This window comes from Protopterus annectens, chromosome 5.part0 (genome assembly GCF_019279795.1).
Source record: "Protopterus annectens isolate FY-2018-M chromosome 5.part0, PAN1.0, whole genome shotgun sequence".
Taxonomy (NCBI): Eukaryota; Metazoa; Chordata; order Ceratodontiformes; family Protopteridae; genus Protopterus; species Protopterus annectens.
In genome coordinates this window covers 1,795,213,925-1,795,232,022 of record NC_056735.1, presented here as the reverse complement: position 1 = coordinate 1,795,232,022, position 18,098 = coordinate 1,795,213,925, and the positions used below count along the sequence as shown (strand labels likewise).

Genomic DNA, 18,098 nt, shown 5'->3' with positions numbered 1-18,098 from the left:
ACTATTCCTAGTTCCAAGAAAGGAAAAAGCTGGAGACCTATTCTCGACCTGTCCATCTTAAATACATTCATCATTGTCCCAAAATTCAAAATGCTGACCCTCCAGCAACTTCTTCCCATGCTGGGCAAGGAGTGCTGGCTGGTAACTCTAGATCTCAAGGAGGCATACCTGCACGTCCCCATACGACCAATTTGCAGAAGATACCTCAGATTTCTTGCAGGATCAGAGCACTATCAATTCTCAGCATTGCCCTTTGGCTTATCTACTGCGCCCAGAGTATTCACAGAATGCCTGGCATCAGTAATCGCTCACTGCAGACTACAGGGAATCCAAATTTATCCATACCTGGACGACTGTCTGCTGCAGGGGGACAACAAAAGCAAGCTGACAACAGATTTACAAAGGGTCATTTACTTGCTACAAGCACTGGGATACACAGTCAATTTACAAAAGTCAAGGCTGATACCATCCCAAACAAGGACATTCTTGGGCTGAATTGGACACAGTAAAACAAATGGCATTCCTAACTGCAGAAAAACAAAAGAACTCCCTCTTTACTTCTTGGCACTAACAAAACAGAACAAGCTAACAGCAAGAAAAGTTCTACAGGCCTTGGGCTTCATGGCATCCTGCATAATCTTGGTTCCACATGCCAGACTACATATGAGAAAACTACAGTGGTACCTAAAGAATTTATGGTCCCAACACAGGCACAGCCTAGAAGCAGAAATTCCTCTAATCCCATGCCTAAAACAGGAGTTCCTATGGTGGGCTCAAGCATGCCAGTCAAATCCAGGCCTACCTTTCCACAACTATCAAGCAAGCCAAACCATCACAACAGACGCCTCAGACCTAGGATGGGGGGCTCACATGCTGGACAAATGCATTACAAGGATTGTGGACACAGGACCAGCTCCATTTGCACATCAACCTAAAAGAAATGCTGGCAGTAAAGCTGGCAATCCAAAAATTCAGACCATTCCTCAAAGCAGGACATTTGATGATAAGGACAGACAACACCACAGTCATGTGGTACATCAACAAACAGGGAGGCACTCATTCATACCCCTATGCAGAATGACTTTGAACCTTTGGAACCTGGCTCAGCTACAACATCCAGTTACAGGCAATGTTCGTACCAGGAAAGGAGAATACTCTAGCAGACATGTTAAGCAGAACCACCTCGGATGCTCACGAATGGATGCTACACCCGGACATCTTCAAGGCCATCTCAAAGAAATGGGGAATGCCACAGATAGATCTATTCGCTTCCCCTCTCAATCACCAGCTCAAAAAATTCTGCACAAGGACGTTCCACCCACTTGCATGGAAAGTGGACTCGCTCTCCTTCAGCTGGAAAGGTCTGACAGCATATGCATTCCCACCTCTTCCCTTGATACACAAGGTATTACTAAAAATCAAGGAGGAACGTCCAAGGATAACCCTGATAGCTCCAAACTGGCCAAGACAACACTGGTACCCATTGCTGAGGAGCATGTCTCGGGACAAAATATGGCCAATACCCTGATGCCTTTGATGTTAACCCAGAACAACTACAGCATCATGCATCCAAACCTAAAAACTTTGCAACTGACTGCATGGAATATCACATAGCAGCAACTAATCCAGAGCTTTCCCAAAGGGTTAAAGACATTATCCTTGAAGCCCGCAGACCTTCAACAAGAAGGAACTATGCAGGAAAATGGAAAAGGTTTGTCATTTGGAGTGCTGAAAGAGGAAAAGATGTGTCCAATATAGACATTGCTAACATTCTGGAGTATTTGGCAGAGCTTCTACATACAGGCCTGTCCTATTCTTCCATCAAGATACATGCATCAGCTATTTCAGCAGAATACAGCTTTGATCCACCTGTCTTTTCACATCCTTTACTCAGGCAGTTCCTCAGAGGGATCAAGAATGTAAAACCTCCTAGGAAACCACCATTGCCAGCTTGGGATTTGAACTTTGTGCTGGAAAAGTTGACACTCGCACCTTTTGAACCAGCAGCAACAGCAGACCTGCAGCATCTGTCGTGGAAAACTGCTTTCCTACTGGCAATAACCTCAGCAAGAAGGGTTTCTGAACTTCAGGCCCTAATGGCAGTACAACCCTTCCTAATCTTCCACCAAGATAGTGTCCATGAGGACTAATCCTACATTTATGCCTAAGGTGGTATCCAGAGTGTCTTTAAACCAGGCAATCCACCTACCTACCTTCTTCCCAAACCCACAAAACAGAGGGGAAAGAATGCTGCATACCTTGGATGTACATAGACAGCTACGCTACTACCTGGACAGAACAAAAGTAACAGAAAAACTGACCAGCTGTTTGTAGCCTATGCAACAGGAAGGGAAGGAAAAGCGATTTCCAAACAGACAATCTCCAAATGGATAGGAAATTGCATACGATTCTGTTACTCTTTTCATGGAAAACCAATTCCACAGAACATAAGGCCTCATTCGACAAGGGCAACAGCCACTACCACAGCCTTCTTACGAGGAGTGGCAACCAAGGACATTATTGAGGCGGCTACTTGGACCTCCGTGCATACATTTGCCAAGCATTATAATTTACCTCTGTATTCCAGATCCCGAGCAGGGTTTGCCACTGCTGTACTGCAAGGGATCCTATCCACACCATAATCTATTCTTCCTCCTCCCCTAGTTGGCTATGGTATTCTACCCAGTTGTTATGACTGCAGATGCATCCATGAAGGACATAGTACAGTTTTGTACCTACCATAAATGTAGATGTCCGAACTGGATAGCATCTGCAGTCAGGATTACCTCCTCCTTCCCTCTGTGGTACTCCTAGGGTATTTACCCTCCTAATAGCTAGCTGGCGGGGGGGAGTCTCTTATGGTGTATTTGTTTGTATATATGTACATACATGCTTATTTTTTGTGTTTGCCTTCTATCTTTTTGGAAACATTGGCATTTACCCAAAATTTAGCCTTCCAAGAGGGCAACTGGCATCTGGGGCAAGAAACAGAGGAAAATGGTGTCGGCTGATGCTTTTATACCCGAAGACCAACAGAGATGACGTCGGGTGAAGTGCGACATCAGCCGAAGCCGGACCCGGACTTTGGAATCCGGCCGACCGAAGGGCTGCCTGACGACAGGACAACTCAGTTGTTATGACTGCAGATGCTATCCAGTTCGGACATCTACATTTATGGTAGGTACAAAACTGTACTTTTTGCCTTCCTTTCTGGGGCCACCTGACATCTGGGGCAAGAAAAACTGAAGAAAATTGCGTCGGCTGCCTCTTTTATACCCCTGCCGCACTGACGTCAGGGAAGAAGCGACGACAACCGATGCCGGACCTAGGCTTTGGAATTCAGACGACCGAGGACCCACCTGACGGCAGGATAACCCAAGTGTGATGACTGCAGCTGTATGCGCACTTGAACATCTACATTTGTGGTAGGTACAAAACTGTACTTTCCATTTCCATACCCTGCCAAAGGCAAACGGCTGGCCAGATCTGCCAAAAAAAACAATGGGCAGAGGCACAAAAACAAGTCTCATACCTCATGGACATGGGGGCCATTCAACAAGTAAATTCAAGATGTTGACTTTGCAGCAGCTTCTGCCCATGCTGGGCAAGAATGCTTGGCTTGTGACTCTAGACCTAAAAGAGGCATACTTGCATGTCTAACGTACAGAGCCATGTTCAACCCAGAATTGTTGAACATGCTCCATCTTAGCAAAACCAAATCTACTCGAGCTACACGCTCTAGGGATATAAACCTCAACACAAAAATGAATAGAACATGCTGGAGGGATAGATTCCCTTCGCAGAGACTTCCCTTACTATGGAACAGGGTCCCAATCTACGTAAGACAGAGCCCTTCACTATCACTCTTCAAGAGGAACCTTGATGAGTGGATGGGTAACAGAAAGTTCACACCGGAGATCACACCAACAGCACTACTAGATAGGGGCCAAGGGTACTAGCTGCTAGTACAAGGGTCTAGGGAACTACTAAAGGGGCGGTGAATATCGCACAACGTGGCTGGGCTAATGTATGCCTTTGGGCAGATAGCCCAGTACCAACCTATGTCCCAGTCAGACAATTATGCAGAAGATGCCTCAGATTCAAGGCTGGCTCAATGCATTACCAATTCTCTGCACTGCCCTTTGGCTTATCTACTGTGCCCAGAGTCTTTACAAAGTGCCTGGCACCAGTAATTGCATTCTGCAGACAGAGGAATACAAATATATCCTTACTTGGATGACTAATTCAAGCAGAGAACAAGGACATTCTTCTACAGCATCTGGTGTTTGTGAAAAGACTTCTGAACTGCCTAGGGTACACAGTCAACGAAAATAAATCAAAACTAGTACCCTCTCAAGAGATAATATTCCTGGGTGCAAGCTTAAATACAACTGTTAACAACGGATGCATCAGATTATGCATGGGGGCCCACATGGCAGGAAGATGCATTCAGGGCACATGGTCCCCAACCCAAATGCATCTACATATCAATCAAAAAGAGATGCTAGCTGTTCAGAATGCAAAGGGGGTTAGAATGTGTGCTCCCCTGCTTGTTTATATACCACATGACCGTGGTGTTGTCTGTCTTTATCAGTAGTTGTCCCGGATGAAGTAGGTCCTTGAAGGCTGTCACACATTCTTACCCCCTTTGCAAACTAGCCATGACTTTGTGGGACACAGCATTAACTTACCAAGTACATCTGCAGGCACAATTCCTGCCAGGAAGGAAAAATACTCTGGCAGACTAAGCAGAAACCTCATGGATCCCCATGAGTGGCAGCTGGATCCACAAGTCTTCAGCATTATAACAAGGAAATGGGTATGCCCGGACATAGATCTATTTGCCTCCCCTCACAACTACCAACTAAAAAGATTCTGCACAAGGACTGATAGCAGACAAGCATGGAAAGTGGAAGCCCTATCTTTCAGCTGGAAAAACCTATCAGTATATGCCTCTCCCCCACTGCCTCTCCTCCCCATGGTACTCCTAAAGGTCAGACAGAAGCCAAAAATGATGCTGATTGCCCCAGACTGGCCCCGCCAGTACTGGTTTCCAGTCCTAAAGAACTTGTCTCCATGCCCAGCTTGGAACTTACCACAAATACCTCATCTACTGTCCCAGCAAAGCAATCAGATCCTACACAGCCAACTCAGGACTTTAAACCTGGCAGCATGGCAGATAATGTAGTCATACAAAACACACCTCTCAGTAAAGCTGTGATCGATGTCATTTTGGAGGCCAGAAGGCCTAGTACTAGAAAATCTTATGCTGGAAAATGGAAGAGATTCTGTGCTTGGAGCCAGGCACAAGGAACTGATACAGCTGTGCCAGATATTCCTCAGATTTTACAATACTTAACTGAGATGCTGGACAAAGGCCTGTCTTTTTCATCTATTAAAATTCATGCCTCTGCCATTTCGGCTAATTACAATACTGAGCCACCAGTCTTTTGTCATCCCTTATTAAAGCAGTACCTCAGAGGAGCCAAAAAATGAAGGCCTCCAAGGAGATAACCATTGCCTGCATGCGGCTCCAACTGTGTCTTGGAAAAACTCACCCTGCCTCCTTTTGAGCCAGCTGCTACTGCCGATTATAAAGTTTTTATCTTGGAAAACAGCTCTGCTCCTAGCAATAACTTCTGCAAGACTAGTTTGAGCTACAGGCACTCATGGCTGTGGAACCTTTTATCATTTTTCATCCAGACAGGGTCTATCTGAGGACAAACCCAACATGTATACCTAAGGTGGTGTCCATTGTGGCCCTTAACCAAACCATTCACTTGCATACCTTTTATCCAAACCCACAGAACAAGGGTAATAGACTTCTGCATTCTTTGGACATACACAGACAGCTACGCTTCTACTTGTACAGAACTAAAACTTTCAGAAAGACTGAGCAATTTTTAGTGGCATATGCTGCAGGATCACAAGGAACGGCCATCTCAAAACAGACTATTTCAAAATGGATAGGCCATTGCATTCATTTCTGCTACTCACAACATGGCAAATCAGTGTCTAAGGGCATTAGGCCACATTCAACCAGAGCAGCAGCCACTTCAGCAGCCTTCCTCAGAGGAGTACCAACCAAAGACATCTTAGTGGCTGCAACTTGAGTTCAGAGCACACTTTTACAAAGCACTACCACTTGCCTCTCTACTCTAAATCCAGAGCAGGCTTTGCCACTGCAGATGTCCTTCATGGATGCATCTGCAGTCATAACAACTGGGTTGTCCTGTCGTCAGGCAGCCCTTCGGTCGGCCGGATTCCAAAGTCCGGGTCCGGCTTCGGCTGATGTCGCACTTCACCCGACGTCATCTCTGCTGGTCTTCGGGTATAAAGGCATCAGCCGACGCCATTTTCTTCAGTCTTTCTTGCGCGTGGCCAAGCAGAAGCTGTTCGCAAGTGTCGGTCGGTCAGATCCAGAGATTACTACTACCGAATACTCCTTCGAAGACTTCTAAAAGCTAAGTACCCCGTTGGGGACTCTTTCTTGCCTCAGCCGATGTCAGAAAAAGTCAATAACTGTTTAACTTGTGGGAAACAAATACCTCATAAAGATTTCCACTCTTACTGTTTGCCTTGTTTAGGCCCAGACCACGACGTAGCAGCCTGTTCGCCTGTGCTTCTTTCAACCGACGAACGCTTAGGCGCCGGTCGGAGTTTGCTGAACAGTTTTTCGGCTCTGAATTTGCGTACATTATGCCGCCGGATCCTCCGACTACCCAAATTGTTAAAAACGCAAAGAAAAGACCGACACTCGGGTCCGCGGTTTCGCCGAAACCATGGTTAAGCAAACCCGAGTGTCTCTGTTTCGGCGAAACCGAGAAAACTGATCAGAGTACAGCGAATCAATGACTACTACTGAGGTTCCGGTTACCTTACTTGAATCGGCCTCAGAAATTTTACCTACTACAGTGGTTACTAGTGACTTATCAGACACCATCCCTTTGGATGTCTCTACCCCAGCACGTGGTGCTGCTAGGCCTCCTGCAGCCATGTCTATTAAGGCCTTCGCCAGGGCTAAAGCAGCCAAATCTACTAAGTCAGTGACAGTTAAACCCAGCTCAACCAGGCCCACTTCTAGTTCACAAATGCTTACTCTGGCAGAAGATTTAATATCCTTAATTAGGGATCTCAATCTCACCCAGACAGGGCCTCTCAGCCCCAGAAAAGAGACCTAGAGCAGAGCCCCTCGAGCCTGTGTCCTCTGATGATTCTGGAAGACTCAGATATTACAGACCAGCCAGAGGCTCCTTTCTCCAATTTTGAGGACTCAGATGCTGAAGAATCCATTCCAGCTGCTTCCCCACCAGAAGAATTCTCCTTTGGGGAAACCTTACATGCCATGAGAGAACAATTCCAATGGCAGGAACAGGATTTTTCAGACTCCAGAAAAGGACTTAGGACTTTTCTGCACCTACCACAACACAGGCCCTTAGCTATACCTCCTGTCCTCTCTGTTGTGGACGATGCATTTAATGATGTTTGCACTGCACCAGATTCTTTACCTCCAGCACCTGCCAAACCAGATAGATTTTACAGGGTGCCAGACACTCATCATCACCTATACAAGGCCCCTCTTGCAGACCCGAAACTATATCCCAGGGCCCTAAGGCAGTAGCCTCAACCACAGCAAAAACCCTATTCCTTCTGAAAGGGAAGCCAGGTCTTTAGACAGATGGGGCAAAAGGTTTACACCTCTGCTACTCTCTCAGCTAGAGCTTTAAACTGTCAGTTTCACATGATACAATACCAAGAGTTTATGCTTGATCAGTTAACTAAAAAGCTATCCTCTGATGACTCTATAGATAAGAAAAATCTATTAGAAATGGTAAATAACATACAACAGGTTAGTAACCATTCCTTAAAATGTGGCTATGATGCACTGGAGGCTTCATTTAGATCAGCCATGACTGGCACAGTGATAAGAAGACATGCATGGTTGAAGGAACAAGTTTTACGGATCATGTTAAAGCTAAGTTATTAGATGCTCCTATGGATAAGAACAGTTTGTTTGTTACACCTGCCAAGCATGTAATGAAGAAAATGGAAGAAAAGGCAAAATCTCTACAAACGGTTAAAGATTTCTATCAGGATCAGCCCCCAAGGTTTAGCAGGAACTGGCCTGCCAAAAATTGGTCCTTTCCTGACTCCACAAGATCCCAAAGGGGCAGGAATAGACGTTCCAGAGGCAGAAATCAATCTAGAGGGGTGCCTACAGAGGACGACAGTGGCAAGGTAATAACAGAGCCACAGGCACAGCCACTACCACTACAACAGGGCAATCACAGTGACTTGATTCTAACTCCGCCTACCAGGGAACAAATAGCAGCACCCTTAGGCGGAAAATTAACCTTATTTTCAAAGAACTGGCACTATATCACAAAAGACAAATGGATTTTGCAAACCATAGACCAAGGTTACCGGTTCCACTTCCACACTATACCAGTCAAAAGAGGAATGCCAAACCTACCTCCAAATCAAAAAAACAGAAGCTCTACAGCAGATAATGCAATTAACAAAGATGAGAGTTGTGGAAAGAGTACCAATAACAGAACAAGGCAAAGGATTCTACTCCAGACTATTCCTAGTTCCAAGAAAGGAAAAAAGTTGGAGACCTATTCTCGATCTGTCCACCTTAAACACATACATCATTGTCCCAAAATTCAAGATGCTGACCCTACAGCAACTTCTTCCCATGCTGGGCAAGGAGTGTTGGCTGGTAACACTAGATCTCAAGGAGGCATACCTGCACGTCCCCATTCGACCAATTTGCAGAAGATACCTCAGATTTCTTGCAGGATCAGAGCACTATCAATTCTCAGCATTGCCCTTTGGCTTATCTACTGCGCCCAGAGTATTCACAAAATGCCTGGCATCAGTAACGCCCACTGCAGACTACAGGGAATCCAAATTTATCCATACCTGGACGACTGCCTGCTACAAGGGGACAACAAAAGCAAGCTGACAACAGATTTACAAAGGGTCATTTACTTGCTACAAGCACTGGGATACACAGTCAATTTGCAAAATCAAGGCTGATTCCATCCCAAACAAGGACATTCTTGGGCTGAATTGGACACAGTAAAACAAATGGCATTCCTAACTGCAGAAAACAAAAGATCTCCTTTTACTTCTTGGCACTAACAAACCACAGCAAACTAACAGCAAGAAAAGTTCTGCAGGCCTTGGGCTTCATGGCATCATGCATAATCTTGGTTCCACATGCCAGACTACATATGAGAAAACTACAGTGGTACCTAAAGAATTTATTGTCCCAACACAGGCACAGCCTAGAAGCAGAAATTCCACTAATTCCATGCCTAAAACAGGAGTTCCTATGGTGGGCTCAAGCATGCCAGTCAAACCCAGGCTTACCCTTTCACAAATATCAAGCAAGCCAAACCATCACAACAGACGCCTCAGACCTAGGATGGGGGGCTCACATGCTGGACAAATGCGTGCAAGGATTGTGGATGCAGGACCAGCTTCACCTGCACATCAACCTAAAAGAAATGCTGGCAGTAAAACTGGCAATCCAAAAATTCAGACCATTTCTCAAAGAAAGCCATTTGATGATAAGGACAGACAACACCACAGTCATGTGGTACATCAACAAACAGGGAGGCACTCATTCATACCCCCTATGCAGAATGACTTTGGACCTTTGGAACCTGGCACTCAGCTACAACATCCAGTTACAGGCAATGTTTGTACCGGGAAAGGAGAACACTCTAGCAGACATGTTTAGCAGAACCACCTCGGATGCTCACGAATGGATGCTCCACCCGGACATCTTCAAGACCATCGCAAAGAAATGGGGAATGCCACAGATAGATCTATTCGCTTCCCCTCTCAACCACCAGCTCAAAAAATTCTGCACAAGGACATTCCATCCACTTGCATCGAAAGTGGATTCGCTCTCCTTCAGCTGGAAAGGCCTGACAGCATATGCATTCCCACCTCTTCCCTTGATACACAAGGTATTACTAAAAATCAAGGAGGAACGTCCAAGGATAATCCTGATAGCTCCAAACTGGCCAAGACAACACTGGTACCCATTGCTGAGGAGCATGTCTCGGGACAAAATGTGGTCAATACCCTGATGCCTTTGATGTTAACTCAGAACAACTACAGCATCATGCATCCAAACCTAAAAACGTTGCAGCTGACTGCATGGCACATCACATAGCAGCAACTATTCCAGATCTCTCCCAAAGGGTTAAAGACATTATCCTTGAAGCCCGCAGACCTTCAACAAGAAGAAACTATGCAGGGAAATGGAAAAGGTTTGTCATTTGGAGTGCTGAAAGAGGGAAGGATGTGTCGAATATAGATATGGCTAACATTCTGGAGTACTTGGCAGAGCTTCTACATACAGGCCTGTCCTATTCCTCCATCAAGATACATGCATCAGCTATTTCAGCAGAATACAGCTTTGATCCACCTGTCTTCTCACATCCTCTACTCAGGCAGTTCCTCAGAGGGATCAAGAATGTAAAACCTCCTAGGAAACCACCACTGCCAGCTTGGGATTTGAACTTTGTGCTAGAAAAGTTGACACTCGCACCTTTTGAACCAGCAGCAACAGCAGACCTACAGCATCTTTCATGGAAAACTGCTTTCCTACTGGCAATAACCTCAGCAAGGAGGGTTTCTGAACTTCAGGCCCTAATGGCAGTACAACCCTTCCTAATCTTCCACCAAGACAGAGTGTCCATGAGGACTAATCCTACATTTATGCCTAAGGTGGTATCCAGAGTGTCCTTAAACCAGGCAATCCACCTACCTACCTTCTTCCCAAACCCACAAAACAGAGGGAAAGAATGCTGCATACCTTGGATGTACACAGACAGCTACGCTACTACCTGGACAGAACAAAAGTAACAGAAAAACTGACCAGCTTTTGTAGCCTATGCAACAGGAAGGGAAGGAAAAGCAATTTCCAAACAGACAATCTCCAAATGGATAGGAAATTGCATACGATTCTGTTACTCCTTCCATGGAAAACCAATTCCACAGAACATACGACCTCATTCTACAAGAGCAACAGCCACTACCACAGCCTTCTTACGAGGAGTGGCAACCAAGGACATTATTGAGGCGGCTACTTGGACCTCCGTGCATACATTTGCCAAGCATTATAATTTACCTCTGTATTCCAGATCCCGAGCAGGGTTTGCCACTGCTGTACTGCAAGGGATCCTAACCACACCATAATCTATTCTTCCTCCTCCCCTAGTTGGCTATGGTATTCTACCCAGTTGTTATGACTGCAGATGCATCCATGAAGGACATAGTACAGTTTTGTACCTACCATAAATGTAGATGTCCGAACTGGATAGCATCTGCAGTCAGGATTACCCTCCCTCCTTCCCCTCTGTGGTACTCCTAGGGTATTTACCCTCCTAATAGCTAGCTGGTGGGGGGGAGTCTTTTATGGTGTATTTGTTTGTATATATGTACATACATGCTTATTTTTTGTGTTTGCCTTCTATCCTTTGGGGAACATTGGCATTTTTACCCAAAATTTAGCCTTCCAAGAGGGCAACTGGCATCTGGGGCAAGAAACACTGAAGAAAATGGCGTTGGCTGATGCCTTTATACCCGAAGACCAGCAGAGATGACGTCGGGTGAAGTGCGACATCAGCCGAAGCCGGACCCGGACTTTGGAATCCGGACGACCGAAGGGCTGCCTGACGACAGGACAACCCAGTTGTTATGACTGCAGATGCTATCCAGTTCGGACATCTACATTTATGGTAGGTACAAAACTGTACTTTCTGCAGGGCCTCATAGCCTCTCCTAATCCTATTTAGCCACAGCCACCCATCCTCAGCTTTGGGATTCAACCCAAGAGTAATGACTGCAACAGTGAAACATGATGAACATAGTACAGTTGTGTACCTACCATAAATGTAGATGTTCAAGTGTATTCACTGTTGCAGTTCAGGTTACCCTCCCACCATCCCCCTTTCTTTTGCTGGGTCTTATCTGTACTTCTCTATTCTATACAACCTATGTGGTGTATTTGCTTGTAGATGAATGAAATGTTTACTTTAGTGTATGCATGTTTATTGGCATAATTTTTTTAGCCTACCCTTTTGGGGGCACCTGACATCTGGGGCCAAAAAAACTGAAGAAAATTGCGTCTGCTGCATCTTTTATATACCCCTGGCACTCTGACGTCAGGGAAGAGGCGACAGCAACCGACGCCGGACCAAGACTTGGAATTCAGACCGACTTCGGGTAGCCTGCCAGCAGGATAACCCAAGAGTAATGACTGCAACAGTGAATACAATCGAACATCTACATTTATGGTAGGTACACAACTGTACTTTGTAGGGCTTGACTCATTGTTTTGCAGTGTATTGAGATTTGACAGCTGGTAGGGAAAGAGATCATTTACTTGCCTGCTTTCTTTAGTAATTCGTTTCTGTCAGATTGAAAATATATTAAGTATGGAAAGGTATGTGATGACTGTTATATTTGTGGTTTTAACATTTCCATGAATTTACAATCTTCTTGAGTACATATTTATGTAGTTTATATTTACATTGTGTTTCTTTATGAAATGTGCAAGCTTTTGTGTTTTCAGTGCAACAAAGTAGACCCTCCTGCCATCCATATGTATGTCTATAGCTCCTCCATTCAGCCTAGGATTTTGGAATTTACCTGCAAGTTGTGCAACTGTATATTTGTTAACAGAGTAGCTGTCAGATCTTCATAGCACGATCTGTAAACATTGTGCTTTCTAGAAGCCAAGGATGAATTAGCAGGCTCAGTAGCTGGCCACCCTTCTGTAGTTGGCATATGACATGAAGTGAAATGCCACAGAGTGCCCATCACACCCATTTTGTGGTAATCAAGTTTGTCAAATTGTGATTGAAGAAGAGTGATGCTGTTGTAGAACATGAAGAAGGTTTCTGTCATAGAACAACTGATGCTGTAAGAATGTCGAAGATTTAGATTGGGTGTGTGATTATAACCAGGGTGTTAAATTTTCAAGGCATAGATACTAAGAAATTCACCTCGAGAGTGAAGCTTGTACATAAAGCTTTGTAATTGGTGACCCAATCATAATTCTTACATGGAGCTTTATCTGCCCATGTACTACCAGGTACAGAAAAAAAAAACATTTTAACTGTGTCAGAGAGACAGCAGGCAGAAACAAAGCCCTTTGTAAAGCTACACTGTTTTCAAAGCTGTTAGGCATGTCATTCTGCCACATTGTTTATTTAGTATAGCAGAGTACTAACAGCTTTTTCAAATCTGCATTACCTTCTGCTACTGCTGTTTGCCAGTCGGCACTCTCCCCTGTCAGCACTTAGTGTGCGACCCAGTCTTAATAGAGCTTGTCCTTAAGATTTTCTTAAGCACCCTATACCTCTCAAGATTGATTCTCATGGTAGAGATGGGCTTAACAAGTACCCCTCCCCCCAATTGTGGAGCATAATGGGCTTGTAGGTAGTTACTAGGCTTGCAGTGCCGTAGACTGTTTTGGAGCCTAGCCCAAATTCCCATTTTCTGCCAAGCATCGTCTGGTTAAGTGACTTGCTCAGTGTCGCACAGTAGGCTAGTGAGGGTTGAGGGAAGTAAACACTGTACTACAGGAACTACAGCTCATAGCCTTAATCCTGTGCATCAGCTGTCAGACAGTAATGGCACTCCATGCACTACACAAGCCTTTACGCATTAGGTACTTTTTGTTCAATTGTAGTTGACTTCCTCTTGGTTTCTTAATTTTTGTGAACATCAGTATCACTGCCAGTAACAAAGCTCTTAGTTTGCAGACATTTTTCTTTTAAGACTCGTGTTTATTGGGCATTAGTTTTTTTTTTTTTAACTCCTTAATATAAGATCTCTGTTCATTTTTTCTGTTGCAGTGAAACAGCTGCTCTTCTTTTGACTGGTGTGACTAATTTGTTTATTTTTTAAAATATGTTACAGATAGAATGGTTGCAATTTGGTTAGCAGCCCACCTCAGGGCATTATTTGGATTTTAAAGCGTAGGCTGTCTGTTGTAATTATCTGAAAAGGCTAGTTTTGTTTTAAAAATAAGTGAAGTTTTGTTTGTTTTGAATTGGCTGTATGGCTTTATTGAAATGCTTTTTTTCTACTTTAAACAAAACATATGCATACTGCTGAGTGGGTTGCTTATACATGTTAGAGCAAGGAAGGAAAATATAGGGAGGAATACACTTGTCAAAGAATGTTACATGTCAGGCGGTGGTTATTTTTAATTTGCTGTAGGCTGCATTGACATTTGTGCTGTGTAGTGCACTAAACATCTAAATTCTGTTGTAGAGTTTTTGAGTTTTTATATGGTCTATGTTGTACCGTATTTTAAACTTTTTCATTTCTTTTTAGGTGTGTTCTTAAAATGGATCATCACTGCCCTTGGTATGTTTCTCAAAATGTCAGTGTTTTTGATCACTGTGAATTGTATAGTTGTATCTTTTTGTAGCCATTGTTTTTTTTGTTTTTTTTAATACCATGAAGGCATGGTTGGTTGTCAGCACAAATATGTCAGCAATTAATTAGTTAATTGGAAGGGATAAGCAAGTAATTGGTGCTGAATGCACTAGAAATATAGAGAAAAAAGTAAAATAGGCTTTGAGGCATTCTACATAATATTTTTGCTGCATTTAGGATCCATTGTTCAGTGACTTCCTCCACTCCACCCCAAGTCGGGATTAATTCCTTTGGTAGCCTTCATGGCATTTTAGAAGGATAGCAAGCTGTAAAATACTGCTTAAAATGATGACTAGGTATTAGCATTGCAGAAGATGAAGATGTGATGAAAATGTTTATTTTTAATTTATTGGTTAATGGAGTTAATTGCATTCTCATCTTTCTGCCCCAAAGTAAGAGAAGGTAGCAGTCAACATTTTTTTTGTTTGTGCGTAAGTAAAACTGAAACAACTGCATGATAGGGAAACACTATTTGAGCTCATTTTTTTTATCTTCCTGCAAAGTTGCTTGTGCATCTTCTTCTTTTGGCTGCTCCCGTTAGGGGTCGCCACAGCAGATCAACTGGTTCCATTTCTTCCTGTCTGCATCTTGCTCTGTCACACCAACCACCTGCATGTCCTCTCTCACCACGTCCATAAACTTTATCTTAGGACTTCCTCTTTTCCCGTTACCTGGCAGCTTCATCCTTAGCATCTTTTTCCCAGTATACTCTGCATCCCTCCTCAGCACATGTCCAAACCAATGTAGTCTTGCCTCTTTGGCTTTTTCTCCAAAACTTGCCAACCTGGGCTGACCCTCTAATATACTTTAGTTTTATAGTTTAGTACTCTGCTATCTGCCCTGGGGCATTTGTAAGCCTAGCCATAGTGATGTGGCTTTCGCCACCCCATGAAATGGTACAAAAATGTACAGAATAGATTTAGAATACTGTGCCTCTGTCTAGTAGTGACACAGTGAAGGTCCCCTTATATAATAGAATTAGTTTACTGTGCCCCTGTCTAGTAGCGAGACAGAGGTGACCCCTGGGGTAAACTTACGATCTCCCATCCACTCATCAAGATTTCTCTTGAAGAGAGTTAGTGAGGGGCTCTGCCTAACATGAACTGGGATTCTGTTCCAGAGCATGGGAAGCCTCTGGGTTATGAATCTATCCCTCCAGCATGTTCTATTCATACTTGTGCCAAGGTTTAAGTCTTTAGCTCTCGTGGTTCTGATGGATTTGGATTTTTTGAGGTGGAGCATGTCCATCAGTTCCTGATTGGACATGGCCTTGTACATCAGGCACAGATCACCTCTGAGCAGGCGGTATGCTACTGAATAGAGCTGGAGTTTCTTTAGTCTGGCAGAATAAGACATATGTTGGAGACCCTTGATCCTCTTGGTGAGGTACTTTTGTGGTCACACCAGCTGTTGCAAATGCCGGGTGAGGTACATACCAAATGGGGCATTGTACTCAATCATGGGTCTAATGAGGGAGGAGTGTAGGGGTACAATGACATCCTTGGATCTGGATGTGAATCCCTTCATGATAAGGTGTGCAAGGTAGAATGTCTTTCTAACCACTTTGGCAACGTGGGTGTCAAATGAGAGGTCGCTGTCGACTTGGGTCCCTAGGTCTCTGATTAGTTTTTCCGTACTCAGTGGGTTGCTGTCTATGTGATAATTTGTGGGTACTTTGTTTTTCCCAAAGGGGATGACTATACATTTTTTGGCATTTAGTTTAAGGCCATGACTCCGGCACCAGTTGTTTTTGTAGGATGTATGTGTCCGCTGGTGTATCGACTATGGCACCAAGTTTGCAGTCATCTGCGAACTTTGTCAGCTACAACCCTCCCACGTTTGCTTTAACATCTGAGAAATAAATGCCGAACACTTGGTGTCCCAGGACAGATCCCTGTGGGACACCACTTGTGACTGGCTTTGAGTCTGACATTGCTCCAACGATTTTAACTTTATGGGTTCTGTCCTTTAGCCAGTTTGCAACCCATCTAGTGACATAAGGGTTTACATTTAAGCTGTTGACCTTATCTATGATGCCTGAGTGAGGTATTGTCGAAGGCCTTAGCCAAGTCCAGGTAGGCTGTATGGACTACTTTGCCTTCATCAATACAGTCTAGTGACTGTTTCGAAAAAGTCAACCAGGTTCAAAAGGCAGGATCTGCCCTTTACAAAGCCGAACTGGGTGGGATCATGTGTCTGTAGGTCCCCAATGTCTCTGTTTATGAGTTCCATAATGATTCTTTCCATAGCTTTGCAGACCAGGCTGGTTAAGCTTATGGGGCGGTAGTTCCCAGGGTCTGTAGAGGTACCCCCTTTGTGGAGTGGGACCACTGTTGCTGTACGCCAGTGTTCAGGTACATATCCTGTAGTAAGGCTAAGGTTAAATAGCATTTTTATGTGCGGGTTTAGTTCCTCTTGGAGTTCACGTAGCACGCAACCCGGGATACCGTACTTATTCCTAGTCCTGTCCATCCTCATCACACCCAGTGCAGATCTTAACATCTTCAACTCTGCCACGTCAAGCTCTGACCTCCTGCCTTTGTCAGAGCCACTGTCTCCAACCCATATAACATAGCTGGTCTCACTACCCGCTTGTAGACCTTTCCTTTCACTCTTACTGGTACTAATCTGTCACAAATCACTCCTGACACTCTTCTCCACCCACCCCATCCTGCCATTACTCTCTTCTTCACCTCTCTTCCACACTCACCATTACTCTGAACTGTTGATCCAAAGTATTTAAACTCATCCACCTTCGCCACCTCTACTCCCTGCATTCTCACCATTCCTCTATCCTCCCTCTCATTCACACACATATTGTGTCTTAGTCCTGCTGGCCTTCATTACTCTTCTCTCTAGATCATATCTCCATCTCTCCAGGGTCGTCTCCACCTGTTCCCTACTCTCAATACAGGACAACCCTCTCCTCCCACGTAACATTAACACTTGTGAGACATGCAGCTATTTAGCCAGACTGGAGGCTGAGCTCTCTCAACTCAGGACTGGCAAGACCAGGCAGGAGGAGAAGGCAACTACACACACCACAATACCAGTCTCACATAACTCAACCACACCACTGAATCAAACACATAAACACACTAAGACATACTCGGAGGCTCTGAGTAAAAATTTACCTAAACAGCAGAGGCCTCCAAAGCAGACACCCAAGCAACTGCAAACTCAATACACCACACAAACAACACATAAACAACAAAATCAGTGCGCAAAGCAGTCACTGCCCTTAAGGCCAAATACAACACCAAACATACTTGTCATAGGTGACTCCATAGTCAGACACACTGACGTCCTGCTCACCAGACTGAGTAAGGAGAAGGTCACAGTAAGCTGCCTGTCGGGCGCTAGAATCCGCCACATAACGCAAGCACTCAGGTCTCTCAACAGCAGGTACAAGTACGACTCAGTCATTGTCCACGCTGGTGTCAACGACCTGAGAAGAACCTCCTTGGACTACATGAAAAGAGACATTGAGGAGCTCTCTGATTATGTAGCCCAGGCAGGTATGACCCTGACCTTGAGCAGTATCCTACCTTCACCTAGAATGATGCCACAATACAGTGATAAGATGATCAGCTTTAATAATTGGCTTAAATTCTGGTGTCATT

At 44.5% G+C, this 18,098-nt stretch overlaps 1 protein-coding gene across 1 annotated transcript in view; it reads left to right on the top strand.

Moving 5' to 3' along the window:
- The window catches only part of ZDHHC20 (zinc finger DHHC-type palmitoyltransferase 20), a 1,600,692-nt gene that overhangs the window by 651,206 nt on the left and 931,388 nt on the right, over positions 1 to 18,098 (top strand). The window contains exon 6 of the mRNA XM_044072039.1: positions 14,371 to 14,403. Within this exon, the coding sequence (XP_043927974.1) occupies positions 14,371 to 14,403 (33 nt within the window). The remainder of the gene's footprint in view (positions 1 to 14,370; positions 14,404 to 18,098) is intronic.